The following is a 23,617-nucleotide window of genomic DNA, read 5'->3' on the forward strand; positions in this document are numbered from 1 at the left end:
ACTAGTAAGAGGAGCTGGTCTGACGGTGCCAAGAGCCCAGGCCCTCCTGTTCTGGGAACTACTATTGCCTGTTTGTGATTGTGAGATTGAGGGCCCGGATACCGTAAGGTTCTTATGGTTTGGAGATGGTGCAGAAGGCAGCCCCATCAGTCTTTAAAGTAGCCAGAGAAGTTTTCTAAGTTTCAACCCAGGACTCTTGACTGAATGGGTTCAAGAAATTGAAGGAAAGGGCCTGTGTTTGGGCAAATAGGCGAGGAGAGAGTGGTAGATGAGATTAGACAGATGGACAAGAACTTCTGTAAAACTGACCAAACAAGGGAGTTTATTCTTAATTTGATGAGCATTGGTAAAAGATTTAAGCAGGGGAGTGACATGATCAGGTTTGTTTGTGTTTTGAATTTTTTTTCCCTTTTCTTTTCTTTATTATTATTTTTTTTAGAGACAGGGTATCGCCCTGTTACCTGGGCTGGAGGGCTGGAGTGCAGTGGCATAATCATGGTTTACTGCAGCCTTGGACTTCTGGGCTCAAGCAGTCCTCTTTCCTCAGTCTCTCAAGTAGCTGGGATCACGGGCACATACCACCATGCCCGGCTAAGTTATTTATTTTTTATAGAGACAGGGTCTCACTTTGTTGCCCAGCCTGGTCTCAAACTTCTGGTCTCAAGCAGTCTTCCTGCCTCGGCCTCCTAAAATGCTGGGATTACAGGGATGTGAAATATTTTCTCTAGTTGCAGTGTGATTGGATTGGAGGGGACAAGAGTGAATTAGGGAGAAAAGAAAGAATAACATTCCAGAAAGAATAGCACGAACATCAAGGAACTCAATATACTGATGTATTGGGGTGGGGGAAAGGGTAGGAAGTTCAATATTGCTGGTACAAGGCTGGGACTAAAGAGGTGGTGGAAGGCAAGGCAGGTTAAGTAAGTTAGAAGGCATTCCTGTGCCTTTCTTCTTAATGTTTATAAGAAATTTCAGGATAGACCACTATAAGATCTGTGATTTACACAGATCAGCATTGCTGAATTGAAATAAAATTTTCCACAAACCACCAATGATATGAATGTCAGTGCTTGGGATTACAGTAATCATCTCCTAAACTCTTAAAAATTAGATCCTTGAAAGTGTTAAGAGTTAATTAGATTCAAGAAATCAGCACATAGTGGGAGAAGTTAACCAGTCCTAAAAGCAGGAGTTGAAAATAATAGAGGGTAAATTATAGTTGGAAGATTTTAAAGTGAATTTACAGGGTGTAGTTTATGAATACCTCATCATGTTTACACTGTAATGTATAGAACAGAACTGCTCAACTGGTGTCCCAATTACAGGTATGATTACCAAGAATTTGAAAAGATTATCATTAAAAAAATCTTAATCAGGCCAACGCGGTGGCGCACGTCTGTAATCCCAGCACTTTGGGAAGTAGAGGCGGGTGGGTCACCTGAGGTCAGGAGTTCGATACCAGCCTTGCCAACATGGCAAAACTCCATCTCTACTAAAAATACAAAAATTAGCCGGGCATGGTGGCACATGCCTGTAATCCCAGCTACTGGGGAGGCTGAGGCAGGAGAATTGCTTGAACCAGGGAGGTGGAGGTTGCAGTGAGCCAAGATTGTGCCACTGCACTCCAGCCTGGGTGACAGAGTGAGACTCCATCTCAAAAAAAAAAAAAAAAAAATCTTAATCAGAAGCTGTGTGTGGTGGTTCACACCTGTAATTCCAGCACTTTGGGAGGCCGAGTTTGGAGGACTGCTTGAGGCCAACAGTTTGAGACCAGCCTGGGTAACACAGTGAGACCCTGTCTCTAATTAAAAAAAAAAATCTTAGTCAGAAATTGTATAGCTATTTTATCATGAAACCTTAATATCATAAAGGTTATATTTACAGAAATATGCTCAATTTCCTCATCAAAAAAATCTAAAAATATTTTACTTGGATATGTAGCCAAAATCAATGTTATTTTCCCCAATACTTTGTTGTTTATTTATATTATTATATATAATTATAAAGAAAAAATAAGGAAATTTTTTTCACCAAGCTCCTCATAGGCCTCCCCTCAGATTTACCCCCATGTGTTCTGCAAATATTAGAATTTTATCTTTGTGCCATGACATAACGAAGTTGGGAAGCAGTAGGAGGTTAACTTATCTAAAAATAAATAAAATGATATCATTAGAAAATAGGAGGAGTGCATTAGGTTGGATTCCCCCAGAGCAGACAGTGTCACAAGGATTTGGAATGCTGGTACTTTTGAGATGATCCCAAGAATTACCAGCAGGGGAGTGAAGAAGTGAGACAGGGATGGGAAGGAAACCAGCAGAGGACGGGTTGATAGGCAGAGTACCCCTCTGGGCAGCCTGGGCTCAGTCTTGGTGGGGAGCGTTGGGGAGACAGTGTAGTACACACATCAAAGTTGTTTCACCCTAGGGGTGAGAAAACATGTTTACCTACTTTTTTTTTAAATATCGTTTTCATTATGCTTAGTAGCATAAATCCCCTCACTTTAGACCTGTGTATGGTCAGAGAAGGCAGTGTCGCAGTTCTTGCAGTAAGAAGTTTTTGGATATATGAAACATGCAACTAAATTTATGTTTCGCTAGATTTTCATTCTATCACCACTAAATAACTTTTATGATTTGGCATCAGACCTAGGACTGCCTATAGAAAAGAGTATGTTTTGTCTTGTCCAGTTGATGCTGCCCCCAAATATCCCTTGAGTCAGTGAACTTCTGTCCCTTTGTTCATGGCTGCCAACGTCCTTTGCACTGCATCAGTAAACTGCTAACTGCTTTCCACTTTTCTGCTTTTGCCTTCCCCACTAGTCCATTCTTGCTCACAGCAGCCACAATGACCTTCATAAAATGAACATCAAATATGTCACTTCCTAACTAACTCTTCAGGGGTTTTTCAATGAATGATGAATCCACATACGGTTCTTAAATGGTTTACTATTGTCCTTGCTCAGGCCTCCTTATCTTCCTTTCACTAACTCCATTGGATTTTCACCTCCACTGGACTTCTAGCAATTCTAAAAGAATAATCTAAAAGCCCTGCTATTGGGCCTTTGTACATGCTCTTTCCTCAGTTTGGATCACAGACCTAGAATATTTTTCCATCAAGTCTTCATGTGTTTGTTTCCTTTCTGTCTTTCTGGACTCAGTCTAATTGTCTTTTCCTCAGATAGGCCTTTCTTTCTTTCTTTTTTTTTTTTTTTTTTTTTTTTTTTTGAGACAGAGTCTTGCTCTGTCGCCCAGGCTAGAGTGTAGTGGCGCAATCTAGGCTTACTGCAAGCTCCGCCTCCTGGGTTCACACCTTTCTCCTGCCTCAGCCTCCCAAGTAGCTGGGACTACAGGCACCTGCCACCTTGCCCGGCTAATTTTTTGTATTTTTAGTAGAGACGGGGTTTCACCATGTTAGCCAGGATGGTCTCGATCTCCTGACCTCGTGATTCGCCTGCCTCGGCCTCCCAAAGTGTTGGGATTACAGGTGTGAGCCACCGCACCCGGCCAGATAGGTCTTTCTTGACGCCCTCACAACCCTCTCCCTCTCTACTGTTTCTCTGGAGAACTCTGACTAATACAGCTTTCCCCAAATGCCAAAACAAAATGAGGTGTCCCAGCTATACTCTCTCTCAGAATTTCATATTTTTCCTTCTGAGCAAGTCTCTGGAGCAGGCAACCACAGCCTCTGGCTTCACCTGCTTTTCCCTTAGATCAGGTAGGTACTCTGCCTCCAACTGCTTTTCCCTTAGAGCAGGAGTCTCAAAATCTTAAAGAAAGAAGGGCTTTCAGAGGGCCAGACAGGTTATATAAGTGAGTGGGTGGAAACAGTGGCAAACTGGAGAGCACATGGCAGCTATTCACAATTCTAGCTATTTGTTGTTAGACTTGGCTAGATTTATTGATTTTTCCCCCAAGAGATCAGGAATCCTGATTTTTAAAAAAAATTCTTTTTATTAAATTTTTTTTTATAGAGAGAGGGTCTTGCTATGTTGGCTGGGCTGATCTTGAACTCCTGGCCTCAAGCAATCCTCCTGACTCATCTTCCCAAATGCTGGGATTACAGACATGAGCCACTGAGCCCAGCCAGAATCCGGGTTTTCATGTGAGATCTCATTTCTAACTGTTGGAATTAAAACAAACAAACAAACAAACAAACAACAAAACCCTGAGCAGAGTAGCCAAAAACAATCTTGAAAAAAAAAAAGAATAAAGTTCTTATACTTCCTGATTTCAAAAAGTATTACAAAGCTATAGTAATCAAAACAGTGCAGTACTAGTGTAAAGACAGACATACAGACTGATGGAATACAATAGAAATCCCAGAAGTAAATCCTTGCATAAATGATTAAATGATATTCAGTAAGTATGTCAATACCATTCAGTGAGGAAAGGGCAGTCTTTTCAACAAATGATATTGCTAAAATCTGGGTATCCACATGCAAAAAATTGAAGTTGGAGCCTTACCTTACATAGTACAGAAAATGAACTCAAGGCCAGGCACAGTGTCTCACACCTGTAATGTCAGCACTTTGGGAGGCTGAGGCAGGAGGATTGCTTGAGCCCAGGAGTTCAAGATCAGCCTGGGCAACATAGCAAGACCTCTGTCTCTATTAAAAAAAAATTAGCCAGGCTTGGTGGGACATGCTTGTAGTCCCAGCTACTTGGGAGGCTGAGGTGGGAGGATTGTTTGAGTCTGGGTGGTCAAGGCTGCAGTAAGCTGTGATTGAATCACTGCACTCCAGCCTGGGCGACAGAGCAAGACTCTGTCTCACAGAAACAAAAACAAAAACAAAAAACAAAAAAATAAAACCACACCTCAAAAATGGATCAAAGACCTAAACATAAGACCTAAAACTATAAAACTCTTAGAAGAAAACATAAGGGAAAAGTTTCATGACAGATTTGGCAATGTTTTCTTGGATATAACACCAAAAGACAGGCAGCAAAAGTAAAAATAGGTAAATTGAAGTACTTCAAAATTAAGTTTTGTGCATCCAGGGATACAGCCAGCAAGCAGAGTGAAAAGCACCCTATGAAATGGGAATCTTATATTTGATCAGAGGTCAATATCCAGAATATATAAAGAACTCCTACAACAAAACAAAAAAAAAACCCCATTAAAAAATGGACGAAGTACTTGAATAGACATTTCTCCAAATACATACAAATAGACAGGAAGCTTATGAAAAGATCAACATCACTAATCATTAGGGAAATACAAAGCAAAACCACAATGAGATACCATTTCACACCCATTAGGATGGCTGCTATCAAAAAAAAGTAACAAGCGTCTGGGCGCAGTGGCTCACACCTGTAATCCCAGCACTTTGGGAGGCCGAGGTGGGTGGATCACAAGGTCAGGAGTTTGAGACCAGCCTGGCCAATATGGTGAAACCCCATCTCTTCTAAAAAAAAAAAAAATACAAAAATTACCCGGGTGTGGTGGCAGGCACCTGTAGTCCCAGCTACTCAGGAGGCTGAGGCAGGAGAATCGCCTTAAGCCGCGAGGTGGAGGTTGCAGGGAGCCGAGATTGCACCACTGCACTCCAGCCTGGGTGACAGAGCGAGACTCCGTCTCAAAAAAAAAAAAAAAAAAAAAGTGTTGGCAAGAATGTGGAGAAATTGGAACTCTTGTACACTACTGGTAGAAATGTAAAATCATCCAGCTGCTATGGAAAACAGTGTGACAGTTCCTCAAAATATTAAAAATGGAATTACCATATAATCCAGCAATTTCACTTCTGAGTATATATTCAAAATAATTGAAAGAAGAATTTTTAAAAATTGTTTCACATTAAAAGCAAATTTCAATGGCTTTAGGGGTACAAATGGTTTTTGGTTTCATGGATGAATTGTATAATGGTGAAGTCTGAAATTTTAGTGTACCTATCACCCGAGTAATAGTTACACCCAATATGTAGTTTTTTAAAATCTCTCATCTTCCTCCCACTCTCTCCACTTCTGAATCTCCAATGTCCATTATACCACTCTGTATGCCTTTACATACCCAAAGCTTAGCTGCCAATTATAAGTGAGAACATGTGGTATTTGGTTTTCCATTCCTGAGTTACTTCACTTAGAAAAATGGCCTCCAGTTCCATTCAAGTTGCTTCAAAAGACATTATTTCATTCTTCTTTATGGCTGAGTAGTATTCTGTGGTGTATATGTACGACATTTTCTTTATGCATTCATCAGTTCATGGGCATTTAGGTTGGTTCCATGTTCTTGCAATTGCAAATTGTGAAAACGGGATCTCAAAGAGATATTTATACACTCATGTTCATAGCAGCATTATTCACAATAGCCAAATGGTGGAATATCCATGGGTGGATGAATGGATAAAGTATGGTGTGTACATGCAATGGAGTGTTATTCAGCTTAAAAAGGAACTTTTTACACATGATACAATGTGGATGAAACTTGAGGACATTATATTAAGTGAAATAAGCCAGTCGCAAATGGGCAAATACTGTCTGATTTTACTTATATGAGGTACCTAGAGTGGTCAGACTCATGAAAACTGTAAGTAGAATGGTGGTTGCCAGGTGGGGGAGGGAAAATAGGGAGCTATTTAATCGATACGGAGTTTTTTTTTTTTGAGGCAGAGTCTTGCTCTATCGCCCAGGCTGGAGTGCAGTGGAGTGATCTTGGCTCACTGCAACCTCTACCTCCCGGGTTCAAGCAATTCTTCTGCTTCAGCCTCCCAAGTAGCTGGGACTACAGGCGAGTTCCGCCACGCCAGGCTGGTCTCGAACTCCTGACCTCAGGTAATCCACCTGCCTTGGCCTCCCAAAGTGCTGGGATTACAGGTGTGAGCCACCATGCCTGGCCGAGTTTCAGTTTTTCAAGATGAAAAAGTTCTGGTGATTAGCATGGCAATATGAAGTGCCTGAAAGTCTTCACTGCCTGCCATACCTTTAGCTATGCATTGTGCCATGTGATCTTGCTTTTCTGGCCACTAATACACTATAGACAATGGACTAGGCCTAACAAGCAGGACATGGAAACTCTGCCCAATTTTGCACATTATATAGTGAATGATGTAATTAGAATGATCCAATCCAACTTTTGGATGCAAGACACACAAAGGCAGGTCAAAGAAGCACCCTTAACCGAGAGGGATGCTTAATTGAGGGAACAACAAAACTGGTCAGGTCACCAGAGTTGCCTCTTTTTATCTTGGGCAGTTGTGAACAACATTCCTCAGCTGTAAGGCCTGTGTGGCTGCTGAGATGCTGCTTGTGTTTTCCCACTTCCTTATATGACCCTAATATAAACCTGCATCTTCTCTGCTGACAAAAGCAAGCCTGTCCTCTGTGTTTCTTGGAAGATCCTCCCACCTTCTGTCTTGAAGGCTCTGATAGCTTCATCATACCATTAAGTCTCTGCTTTTCCATGGAAGGAAACAATACTCCACCTTGATGAAGAATGTGACTCCTTAAGTCTCAAATTTGTTAAAGAAAAGATTATTCAATGATACTTGCTGAAGCATGGTAAGGAAGACTTTATTCAGGAACTTCATGATAGGTATATAGAGCTCACTGCAACAGGGTTTTGCAGTGGAAGAGAGATTAGGCTCAACTCCAAACAGCAGCATGGGCAAGTGGGCATTTATGGCCAAGGAGCTGTGTAGGGGTCAGTGGATGGAAAATTACTAAGAGGAAACATCGGGGTAAAGGAGTTTCTGGCTAAATATACCTAACAGGATTCTTGCTGGAGACAGGCCGAGGTAATCAGACATCATCTGGGGGATAGTGGAGAATAAGGAACCTGATCAGATATTGAGAATAACCACATAAGGCGAGGTGGTGGTGGTGGTTCTTGGTAAACTGACTTAGCCAGGGTCTGTGCTAAAACTGGATTTTACAGGGAAGTGCACAGATGGGCCTAGCAGAAAATTCAGAAACCTAATTCAACCAAAGAATTTTTGCCAGTGTGTTGTACTTGAGAAAAATTATAAACTATACTTTTACCCCCGAGATAGGGATTGTTCCTTCTGCCAAAATGCCTTTGAATAACTGCAATATGATTCTTAGGGAACTTTCTGGAATTGCTGTAAAAAATCAGTACAGGCATCTTATGCCTGCATCTTGCTTTTTTTCTCCCGGATTGCCCCTCAGTTCATTTAGTGTACACAGCACTACAAAAAACAGGTTTCCCTGCCTCTTACCCCTCCATTCTTTCCTCCCTGCACAAAGGAGAAAGCGGACTGTAGTTTAAAAAGCAAGTGGCAGTGCTACAGCAGGTTGTCTGCAGCAGGAGAGATGGCCTTAAAGGTTGTGAACGTCTCCTTATGGAGTATCGAGAAGCTGCACAGCCACCTAGAAACGTCCACAGAGGGATTGGGTCTGAAATGTCACCCAATTCAGAGACTGTGAGGCAGTGACAGGCGAGTGGCCCTCAGGCAGAGAGATGCTGAGAGAGCTGGTCCCCACAGGCATAACTGCCAGGATCCTCAGTTGGACCACGGCCCAGAGAGAACCCAATTGGGGCGCACGCTTTTTGATCTGGGAACTGGGCAAGATTCTTTCAGCCAATCCGTTAGAGAAGTGCTGGTGACGTTACTGGTCGCGATACAGCCGGCCTCTGACGTCATCCCGCAGCGCCGGAAGCGGTGAGGCACAGATGAGTAACGTGAATTTGTCCGTCTCCGACTTCTGGAGGTAAGGCGGTCGTCAGCCTATCTCTTCTGCTGGCTGGGCTCAATGCCGCGGGTGAGCGTTCGGCCGAGGCTGCTCCTACCCTTGAGTGATGTGCCTTGAATGACGCTGCTTTCATTCGCTGCTCTCACGGCTGCTTTCTCCGTCCTCCCCTGTTACTACCTTGGGCTGTTTCAGCGGGCGCTCGCGTTGGTCTTCGACCCACTTTGCGTTTGTTCACGTGTGCTCCCGACACCTGTATGTACCTTGGTCGCAACACAAGCCGAAAAAATATTAGAGAATGGGCCCTGTCCAACCAAGGAGGCGGCCCAGCTTGTCGGGAAGGACAGCGTTTCCGCCAGAAATGCTTCGTGAAAGGCACTTGAGGGACCTTAGCAGCATCCTCAACAGGCCTTGTAGGGAATGCCAGAAGAAGCAGTCCTTGGCCGGGCGGGGTGGCTCATGCCTGTAATCCCAGCACTTTGGGAGGCCGAGGCGGGCGGATCACCTGAGATCAGGAGTTCCAGACCAGCCTGACCGACATGGAGAAACCCCGTCTCTACTAAAAATACAAAACTAGCCAGGTGTGGTGGCGCATGCCTGTAATCCCAGCTACTCGGGAGGGTGAGGCAGGAGACGTTCTTGAACCCGGGAGGCGGAGTTTGTGGTGAGCTGAGATCGCGCCATTGCACTCCAGCCTGGACATGCCAAGAGCGAAACTCCGTCTCAAAAAAAAAAAAAAAAAAGAAAAAAAAAAAAGCCTTTCCCCATACATACCAGTGATAGTGGCTTAACAAAGCAGGGATAAAATTTCTATTTGGAATTGCTGTGGTCTAGGTTTGGAACTTTTGGGGATTGTTCATATGTGAGACAATACAGATTTGTGCTCGTTCTTCTTAGTTACACAGTTATTACTTTCTTTTTTTCTTTTTATTTTCTTTTTTTTTTTTTTTTTTTTTTTTTTTTAGACAGAGTCTCACTCTGTTACCCAGGCTGGAGAGCAACGGCGTGATCTCGCCTCACTGCAACCTCCGTCTCCCGGGTTCAAGCTATCTCTGCCTCAGCCTCCCAAGGAGCTGGGATTACAGGCGTGTGCCACGACGCCTGGCTAATTTTTTGTATTTTTAGTAGAGATGGGGTTTCACCATGTTGGCCAGGCTGGTCTCAAACTCCTGACCTCAGGTGATTGGCCCCCCTCGGCCTCCCAAAGTGTTGGGATTACAGGCGTGAGCCACTGTGCCCAGCCGCAGTTATTGCTTTCAAATGATCTTTTTATATGTCCACAGCTCCTGCTTGCCCTACCTTCACTATTAACAAGAGTGATAATAGTGTTGAATGCTTTTTATCAGACACTGAGCTTTACATACTTTGTCCTTTAGCTCTTGTGACAACCCCATGGTGTAGAGCATTTGTTAATACCGCTTGACACTTGAGGGAATGAAGGCTTGGAGAGGTTAAATAACTTGCCTCAAGTCACACAGCGAGTAGGTGGTAGAACCAATGTTTGAATTCAGGCAATCCAACTTCAGAGACCTTGATCTTCGCCACTGTTCTATATTGTTTTTCTTCGACTGTCCATTAAGCTCCCAGACACCTACTCTTTGTTACCTTTTATTTTTATTTTTATATTTTTTTGAGACGGAGTCTCTCTCTGTCGCCCAGGCTGGAGTGCAGTGGCGCGATCTCGGCTCACTGCAAGCTCCGCCTCCCGGGTTCACGCCATTCTCCTGGCTCAGGACTACAGGCGTCTACCACCACGCCCGGCTAATTTTTTTTATTTTTTAGTAGAGACGGGGTTTCACCGTGTTAGCCAGGATGGTCTCGATCTCCTGACCTCGTAATCTGCCTGCCTCGGCCTCCCAAAGTGCTGGGATTACAGGCTTGAGCCACCGCACCCGGCCTGTTTGTTACCTTTTATTTTATGGAGAAAATTAGGGTCATGAGATGTGCTTTCCCTCACATTTCTGCCTCTGCTTTCCCTTTTAAAGTCATCAAGATTTATACCCTTTTCCTTTTGTCTCAGAGGATGAATTGTCTCTCTAATCAGAGCAGTTTCTTTATGTTTGCTTCTGATATTTTATGCTGTCACTTATGAGACCTTGTTTTCATTTGTCATTTCTGTTTCCCAGTCGTGTATAAACAAGGCCAGGTTTCTCAGATCTCTGACACTTCCCCTTGCCGAAGAAAGAAAAACTCCTTGGTGATCCATTATAACTTTAGCTGTCATCCAATAACTTTCTTTCTCTTTATATCCAAACTGTTTTAGTGAGTATTCTGAACTCTGCCTCCATTTCCTCACCTTTTGTTTCCTTCTGTATCTAGCTCTCAGACCCATCATTCCCCTGAAATTTCACCCCAAGGTCACCAGTGACTATCGTCAAACCAGATAAAAATTTTTTGATTATTACTGGATCTCTTTGCTGCTTTTGGAACTTGGTCATCCCTTTACTCCCTTCTTCTTTGCTTTATGTGTCAGTGCTCTCAGATGATTTATTCAACAAGTATTGATTGGGATACAGAGATGAACAAGACAGATAAATTGTTTTCTCTTAAGGAATTTACATTCTAGCTGTTCTCCATGTGCCTTTCTTACCAGTCATTTCTGCTATGGGTAGTCATTTTCCTCCTTCCCTAAAATGTTGGGTGTTTCTGTTGTTTGTGACTTTGGCATATGAACAATGAAAAACTGGTCTTTTTTTTTTTTTTTTAGCTTGACCAATTTTTTTTTTATACTTTAAGTTCTGGGATACATGTGCAGAACGTGCATGTTTGTTACATAGGTGTATACTAAGTGCCATAGTGGTTTGCTGCACCCGTCAACCTGTCATCTACATTAGGTATTTCTCCTAATGCTATCCCTCCCCTAGCCCCTCACCCCCTGACAGGCCCCAGTGTGTGATGTTCCCCTCCCTCTGCCCATGTGTTCTCATTGTTCAACTCCCACTTATGAGTGAGAACATGTGGTGTTTGGTTTTCTGTTCCTGTGTTAGTTTGCTGAGAATGATGGTTTCCAGCTTCATCCATGTCTCTGCAAAGGACATGAACTCATTCTTTTTTATGGCTGCATAATATTCCATGGTATATATGTGCCACATTTTCTTTATCCAGTCTATCATTGATGGGCATTTGGGTTGGTTCCAACTCTTTGCTATTGTTAATAGTGCTGCAATAAACATACATGTGGATGTGAAGCTTGACCAGTTTTTATAAAATGATTATACCTATGTGACCACCATCCAGATTAGGATACAGATACATAATATTACCAGCATTCAGAATGAAAACTGTTCTTTTCATTCTGTACACATTGCCTGAGTGAACCCATCAGCTGGCTTGGTTTTAACTACCTCCTACATGCTCCCAAATTGAAATTGTCAGCTTAGACCTCTCTGAGCTTTACCCTCACATCTGACTATCCTCCTGGACAGCTCTGCCTGCAAGTCCCACAGACACTTCAAATTCAGATGACTGAAACTGAACTCAGTGTCTTTCCTGGACTTAACTCTTATCACATTCATCACTAAGTCCTGATAGTTTTACCCCCTAAACATCTCTCAAATCTGTGCAGTCTTTTCCATCTCTACTGTTGTCCTTTTACCTGCAATATCATGGCCTTCTAACTGATTTCCCTGCTTCTAGGCCTGTTCCCCCATATCTTTTCTTCACATTACTCCCCTCCACCCCCAGATGGTCTTTGGAAACAAGTCTGTATCAAATTCCTGCTTAATCTTTAAAGATCTGTCCATGCATTCATCCATTCTTTTCTCTAATTCATTCAGCAAACATTCATTGTCTACTGGCTTGCAAAATCCATTGAAAGTTCTAAAGTTTGAGCTTCTCAGCCAGGGCTCTGCCTGTTCTGAACCCTGCCTGTATCTCCAGCCTCTTCTCTGCCTCATGCTTTAGGTTCCAGCAACACTGAATGGCATCTTCATGGATACTGTGCTATTTCTTCTTTGTGTACTTGCCCTTGTTGTTCTCTTTGCTTGGAATCTTCTCCCTGTTTCCTTTCTCCACCTCCTGCTCCTCACCTAATTAGGCTGCTCCTTTTCACCTAATTAACCCAGTTTATAAATGGGACTCAGTTATAAAGTTTAGGTCCACCTCCTCCAGGAAATTTTTTCCTGACACCTCCTTTCTCCCAATCTCGGTTGGGTACTCTAGCATTGTGCTTCCACCCTTTGCACAGAGCAATCATCATGTTTACCACATCTACTATTAATATAATTGTTTCTGTGTTTTTCTCCTCTACAAGATTTATTTTTTTTAGATGAGGTCTTGCTGTGTTGCCCAAGCTGGACTTGAACCCCTAGGCTCAAGCAATCCTTCCACCTCAGTCTCCCAAGTAGCAGGGACTACAGGTACGTGCCACCATGCCTGGCTAAGGCTGAGTTTTTTGAAGGCTGGGCTCATGTATTATCTCTTTATTCCCAGTACTAGAATGGCACAAGATACACAGGAGTGTAGTAATTTTGACTGAATGATCAAATGAGTGAAGCCAAAAGTTATATGATGCAGTGGTTAAGAACCCATTCTTTGGAATTCAAATCGTAGTTCTGGCACATATTGGCTATGTGACTTGAACATGTTACTTATCTTCTCATCCTGAATTTTCTCTTCTCAGAATGGAGTTGTGAGTGTTAAAATGAGACCATGTAAGTAAGACATTTAGCATAGTGCCTAGCACATAGTATGCACTTGATAAAGGTGCTGAAAACCGGGGGATCCTGGAGTAAAGACCAGGCCTGGCCCAGGACAGTGATCTCCCGAAACTCCTCCTCATTGTTTTGTGAATGTGTAGGCAGTGATGCAGTCTGTTAGTAGGGAGATTATAATCTTGTTTGGAAAGTAGAATTACATCCATGTTAAACAGTCAGAGAACTGTGAAGGTAGTTTGACCACATCCAATAATAAGATGTAGAGAAGAGAAGACAGCTCAATGAAGGCTTTAGGGAGGAGGTGAGGCTTGAAAGTTAAATAGGATTTGGGTTTCAGGAGAAAGGAATACCAGGAGACCATATTAAGAATGACTTAGGCCAGGCGTGGCTCCTACCTGTAATCCGTGCACTTTGGGAGGTCAAGACAGGAGGATTGCTTGAGGCCAGGAGTTTCAGACCAGTGTAGGCAACATAGTGAGAACCCCATCTCAAAATAAAATAAATTAGCAAGGCATGGTGGTGTGTGTCTGTAGTCCGAGCTACTCCGGAGGCTGAGGCTGGAGGACCACTTTAGCCCAAGGAAGTTGAGGCTGCAGTGAGCTGTGATGACGCCCTGCACCCAATCTGGGCAACAGAGTGAGACCCTGTCTCAGAAAAAAAAAAAAAAAGAGCGATTTATTTGGGAGATGCTGTTCAGTATATTATACTTGAAGGGTATACATACAGGCATACCTCAGAGACGTGGGTTTGGTTCTAGACAACTGCAATAAAGTGAACATATGAATGTTTTGGTTTCTTAGTGCATATAAAAGTTATGTTTATACTATACTGTAGTCTGTTAAGTGTGCAATAGCATTATGGCTGAACAAACAATGTACATACCTTAATTAAAAGTACTTTGCTAAAAATTGCTAATAGTCACCTGAGCCTTCAGTGAGTTGTGATCTTTTTGCTGATGTAGGGGGGGTCTTGCCTTGACGTTGGTGGCTGCTGACTGATCAGGGTCATGGTTGCTGAAGGTTTGGATGTCTGTGGCAATTTCTTTTTTTTTTTTTTTGAGACGGAGTCTCGCTCTGTCGCCCAGGCTGGAGTGCAGTGGCGCGATCTCGGCTCACTGCAAGCTCCGCCTCCCGGGTTCACACCATTCTCCTGCCTCAGTCTCCAGAGTAGCTGGGACTACAGGTGCCCGCCACCACGCCTGGCTAATTTTTTTGTATTTTTAGTAGAGACGGGGTTTCACCGTGTTAGCCAGGATGGTCTTGATCTCCTGACCTCGTGATCCACCCGCCTTGGCCTCCCAAAGTGCTGGGATTACAGGTGTGAGCCATAACACCCAGCCCTTTGTTGGCGTTTTGGTAATGTTCATTACATCTTCATCAGGAATAGATTTCATCTCAAGAGACCGTTTTCTTTGCACATCCATAAGAAGCAACTCCTCATCCATTAAAGTATGATCATGAGATTGCAGCATTTCAGTCACATCTTCAGGTTCTACTTATAATTTTAGTTCTCTTTATTTCTGCTATATTGGGAGTGACTTCCTCCATTGAAGTCTTGAACCCCTGAAGGTCATCCATAAGGGTTGGAATCAACTTTTTCCAAACTCCTGTTTATGTTAATATTTTGACCTCCTCCCATAAATTACAGATGTTCTTAAGGGCATCTAGAATGGTTGAATCCTTTTCAGAAGGTTTTCAATTTACTTTTTCCAGGTCCATCAGAAGAATCACAGTTGATAGCAGCTATACCCTTATGAAATGTATTTCTTAATTAATAACACTTGAAAGTCAGAATTACTCCTTGATCCATGGGCTGCAGCATGGATGTTGTTTTATCAAGCACGAAAACAATATTTATCTCCCTGTGTAATATATCTCCATCAGGGATCTTGGGTGCATTGTCAATGAGCAGTAATATTTTGAAAGGAATCTTTTTTTTATAAGCAGTAGTTCTTAACAGAGATCTTAAAATATTCAGTCAGTCATGCTGTCGTCCAGGCTTTGTTGTTCCATTTATAGAGCACAGGCAGAGTGGACTGAGTATAATTCTTAAGGGCCTTAGGATTTCTGAAATGGTAAATGAGCGTTGGCTTCAGTTTAAAGTCTCCAGCTGCATTAGTCCCTAACAAGACAGCCTGTCCTTGAAGCTTTGAAGTCAGGCATTGACTTCTCTCTACCTGTGAAAGTCCTAGATGGCATTTTCTTCCAGTAGCATCAAAGATCAAAGATCACTGATCACAAATCATTGTAACAGATATAATAATAATGAAAAAGTTTGAAATATTGTGAGAATTACTAAAATGTGACACAGAGACCTGAAGTGAGCACATGCTGTTGGAAAAATGGCACTGAAAGACTTGCTTGACACAGATTTGCCACAAACTGTCAATTTGTAAAAAATGCAATATCTTTCAAATATAATAGAGCAGAGCACAAAGCAGGTATGCCAGTATGTATGTGTTTCTTGGGGAAGAGAGGAGAGAGAGGGATGGGCAAGTGGGACTAGTTCTGTGAAGAGGAACGGGAGGTGAAATACGTAAGCACTGTGGAGTTACAGTATGATGAGCTTAACTTCAGGCCTGAGGGACTTGAGATGGATCAGGGCAGGGCAAGTTTCCAGGACTGTGGTGGATATTATGGTAGCCCCTCAGCCACGTGGAGTTATTTAACTATTAAGTAAAAAATGTAGTTTCTCTGTTGTACTAGCTACATTTTAGATGCTCGATTGTCACGTGGTGGGTAATTTATTGGACAGTTCAGGTTTAGAACATTTCCGTCATTGCAGAAAATTCTATTGGACAGCACTATTTGAGGTTACCTGATTTCTGGCCTTGTGTGGTCTATCAGATCACTTGAGTTCTTTAAGGAATAATCAGAATTTCTTTCTGATGGATCCCCTCAACTCTAGAATGAAAGATATAGAGCTGGGCCGGGCGCGGTGGCTCACGCCTGTAATCCCAGCACTTTGGGAGGCCGAGGTGGGCAGATCGCCTGACATCAGGAGTTCGAGACCAGCCTGGCCAACATGGTGAAACCCCGTCTCTATTAAAAATACAAAAAGTAGTCAGGTGTGGTAATGCACCCCTGTAATCCCAGCTGCTCAGGAGGCTGAGGCAGGAGAATCGCTTGAACCCATGAGGTGGAGTTTGCAGTGAGCTGAGATTGCGCCACTGCATTCCAGCCTGGGCAACAGCAAAACTCCGTCTCAAAAAAAAAAAAAAAAAAAGATATAGAGGTGAAAAATAGAGAATTGGGATTTATCCACCTAGATGTGAGAATGGATGGGATTGCCCAAAGAGAGGAACAGAGCATTCCATCGTAAGAAGAGCCATAGAAGGAAGGGAGAGAGAAGGCAGGAGAGAAAACTGGGATAATTATTACTCTCATGCAGAGAGTAAATAGCATTTGATAATTCACTTGTAAATATTTATTGTATGCCCGCTGTATGTCAAGTGTTAGATTAGGTGCTAGAGATATATTGATAAGCGAAAATGGACATGACCTCTATTGTCATAGTTTTCAGTTTATGGAGTTTTACTGGAGGGACTGGGTTGAAGATTCAGGAACACCCATCCTTCTGCACTTGCCATATTGTAAAACACTCCATTTCTAAAAGTTGGAATTGGAGGCTGAAACGGGTGAAGTTACTGTTTAAGGTTGGTTACATAACCGTTGTGCAGTCACTACTTCAGCTTCTCAGGAAGTAGTAAAAAGGAACACCATAACTTGAGAACTTTGGGGGAATAAAGTATCTGTATTGATGGAGGGCAGAAAGGGTAGTTCTTATTATCCTGCATCTGCCAGCCATGCTCTCTGCTGCTCACTGGATTCCTCTCTTGCCCTGCTCTCAAAATCTGTTCTCTTCTGGCTTCTCTTATTGTCAGTATGAGTAGTCAGTCACCACATATTTCCCAATGCCTAGTGAAGACATATTTCACTCCTCAGTCTGTTACCTGCTCATTCATCTGTTTCCAGCAAGTGCAAACAGAGGCCCCTTGGAACGCATAGCATTTAAAAGTGGGACCTGCCGATAACACCATCATCATTTGAGGCTCCAGGTTTAGGATTTTAGATTTATAGCTGACTCTTCATGCACCTGCATCAGCTCCTTCACAGAGACTTGCTGAACTGCCTTTTTGACCTCTCTGGCCCACGTTATATTAACAGCCTCCTCACTAATCTCTGACTCTGGATTTCTCCATGCTAGACTGCCTACACACAGCTGTTAAGTGTTCTTTGGATGCTGTTGTTTTATCTTACTGTGAAGCTCAAAACCTGGCAGTTGTCTCCTCATGATTATGGTAAATGTAAACTTTTCAGCCTAGTATTCTTTCAACACCTCTGTCTTTTTTTGTGGCTCTCCGAGGCAGCTCCTCTGGTTCAGCCAACTAAGTCTGCTTTTACCCCGACCTATGGCTTGCCCTTGCCGAAATCTGTGTTGTCACTTGTGCTTTTTAAAATGGAATGGCCCCTCCCACCCCATTTCTTCTTTATCAGTCCCCTTGGCTCCTAGCCATCTCTAACCAGGAGGTTTCTGGAAGCCTGTACTGGCTAATACAGGACTTTTTACCTCCTCAGTACTCATATACTCGCACTAATCTTATTCATTTGAATTTGCATCTCCTCAGCTGTCATTTGCTCACTTTGCCTTGCATTGTCTTGTCTTTGCAGATGGTAATGAAACTGATTTTTAAAAATCGGGTTTCTTTTTTCTTTGCTTATGGACATGAAACTTGTGCAGAGGGCATACGTGCTGCCTTGACTATAGGCAGGTTTCCAGGAGAGGCGTGTTAGAGGCTTGAGCACTGATAAGAGTCTGGAGTCTAGAGAGGCATCCTCTCTCTGCCCATAATTCCCTGTTTCACCTCATTGGGTGATCTCATCCTCTCTCTCTTTGCCTCAGCCTCTGTGACATGTTGATGCCTCTCAAATATATGCATTTAGTCCATTCCCCTCTCTTGAGCTTCATACCCACATATCACAGCTTGAGTCTTGGATCTTCCACAGGCAACTTAAACTAATTACATTTCAATATGAAATTGGTCCTTCTCTCTTCACTTTCCTTTTTATCCCCAAATTATGTCTCCTTGTGTATTTTTCATTTTTGTTAATGGGCATCTTCCAAATTTGAAGTCTTTGGTGAGTGTCTCGCCTTTTTTTTTTTTTTTCTTGAGATGGAGCCTTGCCCTATTGCCCAGGCTGGAATACAATGGTGCGATCTCTGCTCACTGCAACCTCCGCCTCCTGGGTTCAAGCAATTTTCCTGCCTCAGCCTCCCGAGTAGGTGGGAGGCACCTGCCACCACGCCTGGCTAATTTTTGTATTTTTAGTAGAGATAGGGTTTTACCACGTTGGCTAGGCTGGTCACAAACTCCTGACCTCGTGATCCGCCTGCCTTGGGCTCCCAAAGTGCTGGGATTACAGGCCTGAGTCACCGCACCTGGCCAGTGTGTCCTTTTATTCCTTTGTCATTCCCCAAATGTCATCAGTAATTAAGTATATCTTCCAGATTTCTCCTGGCTCTTCTTGCTCTCCATCCCCTTTGCTTCGGCCATTGTTGAGGCCTCATCTCTCTTCTGAATTTCTTGTCTCTTTCTCTTTTACTGATAGTCCACATGGCCATAAGGGTTGTTTTTCAAAAGAATATCAGCACTTCCATTGTTTTGCGCGTTGTGTATTGCACAAAATTGCCACATTCACACTTTAGAAATTGTAGGTTTGCGGCCGGGCACGGTGGCTCATGCCTGTAATCCCAGCACTTCGGGAGGCCGAGGCAGGCGGATCACCTGAGGCCAGGAGGTCGAGACCAGACTGACCAACATGGAGAAACCTAGTCTCTACTAAAAATATAAAATTAGCTGACTGTGGTGACACATGCCCATAATCCCAGCTACTCGGGAGGCTGAGGCAGGAGAATCGCTTGAACCCAGGAGGCAGAGGTTGCGGTGAGCCAAGATTGTGCCATTGCACTCCAGCCTGGGCAACAAGAGTGAAGCTCCGTCTCAGAAAAAAAAAAAGTAAAGAAATTGTAGATTTGCATATTTATTATGACTGTCTCCTGGCAGATGGGAGTGAAATATATTGTTCTAACATCAGTATGTCATGACAGGGAAGGAAAACCTATGACACATAAAGACACCTAAGCACTAGAGAACATCTTTTTTATGTCCTTAGTTCTCTGGCAGGCAAACTCCTTCTCATCCTTTAAAACCGCACATTAATATCCCTTCCTCGTGAAGCCTTTTAAAATATTCTCCACAAGAGTCAGTCAGTCCTTTTACTGGGCTAATGCCATATTTGGTTACTGTCTTCTTGTAGTGTTTATCACATTATATTGTATATATTGGTATACGATTCTGTCTGTCCTACTGCACTCCAGGCTCCTCAAGGACAGGGACAATGTCCCTGTTTTATTCATCCTTTGACTTTCAATATGTAGCCTAATGTCCAGCACATATCAATACATGTGTAACAGGCCAGGTGTGATGGCTTATGCTTGTAATCCCAGCACTTTGGGAGGCAGAGGCGGGTGGATCACCTGAGGTCAGAAGTTTGAGACCAGCCTGGCCAAGATGGTGAAACCCTGTCTCCACTAAAAATACAAAAATTAGCCAGGTGTGGTGGCGGGTGCCTGTAATCCCAGCTACTCAGGAGGCTAAGGCAGGAGAATTGCTTGAACCCGGAAGGTGGAGGTTGCCGTGAGCCGAGATTGCGCCACTGCATGCCAGCATGGGGGACACAGCGAGACTCTTGTCTCAAAATAAATAAAATAAATAAATAAATAAATGTGTAATAAATATTTGATTGCCTAGCATGATTCAGGCAGGGAGGTAAATACTTACTCACATTATCTCATTTAATTTTCACAACAGCCTCCTGAGTCCCGTCATTATCATGGTTTATAGGTGAGGAAATTGAGACTAGGGTGGTGAAGTCACTTGCCTCAAGATGAACAGCTGGTAGATCACATGCGTGGTGGCACCAGGTGTGGCCCTGGAGGACTCATGCTAGTGGATCTGTTTTTCTAGTGATTCTTTTGTTTTGTCCCTTAGAGTGATGATGCGGGTGTGCTGGTTGGTGAGACAGGACAGCCGGCACCAGCGAATCAGACTTCCACATTTGGAAGCAGTTGTGATTGGGCGTGGCCCAGAGACCAAGATCACTGATAAGAAATGTTCTCGACAGCAAGGTAACTGGTCATAGAAATGTGGAGATTACTATGGTTATGTGGGATAGTGATAACCAAAGATGCATATTTTCTGGGTGATCTTGATGGAAAATCTATTGTCTGCCAAAAATACAGCTCAGGAACTGAGCTCTTTTAGCCAACACCAGGGCCCTATTTATTCCTGATTCTGCCCTCCCAATGTGATAATGTTCAAGGCAGGGTGGGTGAAGGTTGGGAGCAGTCAAGTTCATACTGTTACCATGGGATGGTGGAATTGAGTCCTGCCCTCCTTTCCCCAGGGACATTGCTCAATGGGCAGCAAGATGTAAACTCTGGAGTCTACAGGTGAAACCATGTCTTTCTGAGAAGTAATGGGGTAGTGCCATCCTTTACATATTGCTTCACACAGAGTATTATGAGACAGTGGCATCTAGCACTTGTCTTAGGGTTTAATAACATGAAAGTCCTTGCCCTCAGAAAAAAATCCTTACCATGTACCTTGTTTTTTCCTGTAAACATGCACACTGCTGGCTGGAGTGTAACCCCCCCACAGCAAGGTTTCCCAAGGGTTCTGAACTTAGAGAGTTGGCATCTGCAGCACTGATTATGATCTTTCCTATATGAGTTAATCTAAGTGGAGAGATACAAAGCCATGCTTGAGCTGAGTAGGCCCAAGATGCAGAAGCAGTGGCTGCTTCTCTCTCTGTTCCCTTCCTTACAACAGCAACTGAAGGGGCATGTATGTGGCACCCTGTCCTCTCTGGGGAGCAGCTGTGGTGGTTCTTCTTTCCTCCCTGTCTCAACTCCAGATACCTTGTTCATTTATCAGAACAGGAATGCTTAATGTTACCACTTCTCACACATGCTCAGATTGTTCTGTCTCTGCAATCATCTTTCTAGAACATTCTTTCCACTCCTTCTACCCAAAGCCACCGAGTTTCTGTTTTCCAGGAATGTGTCTTTTACTGTTTTATCTTTTAAAGGCATCTAATAGTTGTTGTTTTTCCAAAATAATAGTGGAAGCCTGATTTAATCCTTGATCAAGAGTTTGTGTGAGAAATGGGTCTTTTTTTTTTTTTTTTTTTTTTCTCCTGAGACAGAGTCTCACTCTGTTGCCCAGGCTGGAGTGTAGTGGTGCGATCTTGACTCTCTGCAACCTCCACCTCCTGGGGCTCAAGTGATTCTCCCACCTCAGTCTCCCAAGTAGCTGGGACTACAGGCATGTGCCACCACACCTGGCTAATTTTTGTATTTTTTTGTAGAGACGGGGTTTTGCCATGCTGCCCAGGCTGGGAGAAACGGGTCTTCTTTTCTGGCGGCGGAGTCTGTGATCATGAGCAGGCCAGGGGTTCTGGAATAGGGAAACTTGTGGGAATTAATTGAAGCTGCCTCATAGGGATCTTGGCAATAGCTAAGGGAGTATGTACGCTGTTGGACATTTTATGGAAGGATTTAAACCTTTAGAAATTGGTAGGATTTGGAGCTCCAGCCACCTGCAATAACAGGTGATTGCTAATAGGCCTTTAAGGAAACACCACCTGTTCAGCTGCCGCCTGTAGTGAAGCTTGTTTTCTTTAGGGAAGATAGGAGCAAGTGCCTGGTTCTTTGTTGCATTTGTGTTTAACTTTTTCCAATCTCTTTCAGTACAGTTGAAAGCAGAGTGTAACAAGGGATATGTCAAGGTAAAGCAGGTAGGTGTATTTATAACTTGGAATTTTATACTCGATGATTTTCTTATGCTGTTGACTTTAGAGTGTCTGTGCCAGCCAGTGAAGGCTTCTCTGTCATGTATGGAAGTGATGGAGTAATATAGGTGAACATAAGGCAAGGTGCTTGGCATATAGTAAGTGGTTAACATAGCAGTGGCTATCTTACTGTAGGTGCTGTTGCTATTATTATAATTATTTTCTGATTGTTTATTCCATAGGTAGGAGTCAATCCCACCAGCATTGACTCAGTCGTAATTGGGAAGGACCAAGAGGTGAAGCTGCAGCCTGGCCAGGTTCTCCACATGGTGAATGAACTTTATCCATATATTGTAGAGTTTGAGGAAGAGGCAAAGAACCCTGGCCTGGAAACACACAGGAAGAGAAAGAGATCAGGCAACAGTGATTCTATAGAAAGGGATGCTGCTCAGGAAGCTGAGGCTGGGACAGGGCTGGAACCTGGGAGCAACTCTGGCCAATGCTCTGTGCCCCTAAAGAAGGGAAAAGATGCACCTATCAAAAAGGTGAGGGTAGTGTGATTGGTAGATGATGTGGAGAAGAAATGAAATATAATGACTGCTTAATTGTTTTGTACACTTTAAAGTTCAGAAATGCGTGAGGGGTTATTAACCATGATGAAAGAGTCACTTGTTTGTGGCGTGAAAATCATTTGGATGAATGTTCCTTTATGTGCTTTTTTCTTAAATTCCTGAGGTAAGCCACCTGAAGGTAGAACAATAATGGCAGTGTGTACTTAACATTGAACAACTAAAGTGGATCAGTTGTTTATGCATCTATTGAAGGTTTTCATAGATCATGTAATTCATATGCTGATGTCAAAGTGGAGAATTGGTCAGGCTGTAGCTGCAGTGAGAGAGGGCAAAGAAGGTATGACTCATACTCTGGCATTTCTCGCCTTCATTTAGAACAGCCAGCTGTGAATATAGGAAGGCTGGCTGGGTGCAGTGGTTCACGCCTGTAATCTCAGCGCTTTGGGAGGCCGAGGTGGGCAGATAGATCACTTGAGGGTCAGGAGTTTGAGACCTGCCTGGCAAACATTGTGAAACTCCATGTCTACTAAAAATACAAAAATTAGCTGGGCCTGGTGGTACACACATGCTTGTAATCCCAGCTACTCGGGAGGCTGAGGCGGGAGGATTGCTTGAACCTGGAAGGCGGAGGTTGCAGTGAGCTGAGATGGCACCACTGCACTCCAGCCTGGGCGACAGAGCGAGACTCCATCTCAAAAAACAACAACAATAATAAAAAACAGCTGGGTGTGCTGGCTCACACCTGTAATCCCAGCACTTTGGGAGGCCGAGATGGGCAGATCACCTGAGGTCAGGAGTTCGAGACCAGCCTGACCAACGTGGCAAAACCTAATCTCTACTAAAAATACAAAATTAGCTGGGCGTGGTGGTGCATGCCTATAATCCCAGCAACTCCA

The 23,617-nt window shown here is 43.4% G+C and overlaps 1 protein-coding gene across 10 annotated transcripts in view; it reads left to right on the plus strand.

Annotated features, from left to right (window-relative positions):
• APTX (aprataxin) overlaps window positions 1–23,617 on the plus strand; it is a 71,903-nt gene that overhangs the window by 34,255 nt on the left and 14,031 nt on the right. For 2 of the 10 annotated variants that reach the window (XM_003830115.3, XM_003830112.4), the window contains exons 1-4: window positions 8,580–8,663; window positions 20,349–20,485; window positions 22,109–22,155; window positions 22,392–22,694. In XM_003830115.3, coding sequence (XP_003830163.1) covers window positions 8,626–8,663; window positions 20,349–20,485; window positions 22,109–22,155; window positions 22,392–22,694 — 525 coding nt within the window. In that variant the 5' untranslated portion in view covers window positions 8,580–8,625. Of the gene's footprint in view, window positions 1–8,579; window positions 8,715–8,750; window positions 8,898–12,894; window positions 13,001–20,324; window positions 20,486–22,108; window positions 22,156–22,391; window positions 22,695–23,617 lie in introns of those variants that run through there. The other 8 variants (XM_055117326.2, XM_008955481.5, XM_003830114.5 and 5 more) reach the window with 8 other exon arrangements.

This window comes from Pan paniscus, chromosome 11, assembly GCF_029289425.2.
Source record: "Pan paniscus chromosome 11, NHGRI_mPanPan1-v2.0_pri, whole genome shotgun sequence".
Classification (NCBI taxonomy): Eukaryota; Metazoa; Chordata; class Mammalia; order Primates; family Hominidae; genus Pan; species Pan paniscus.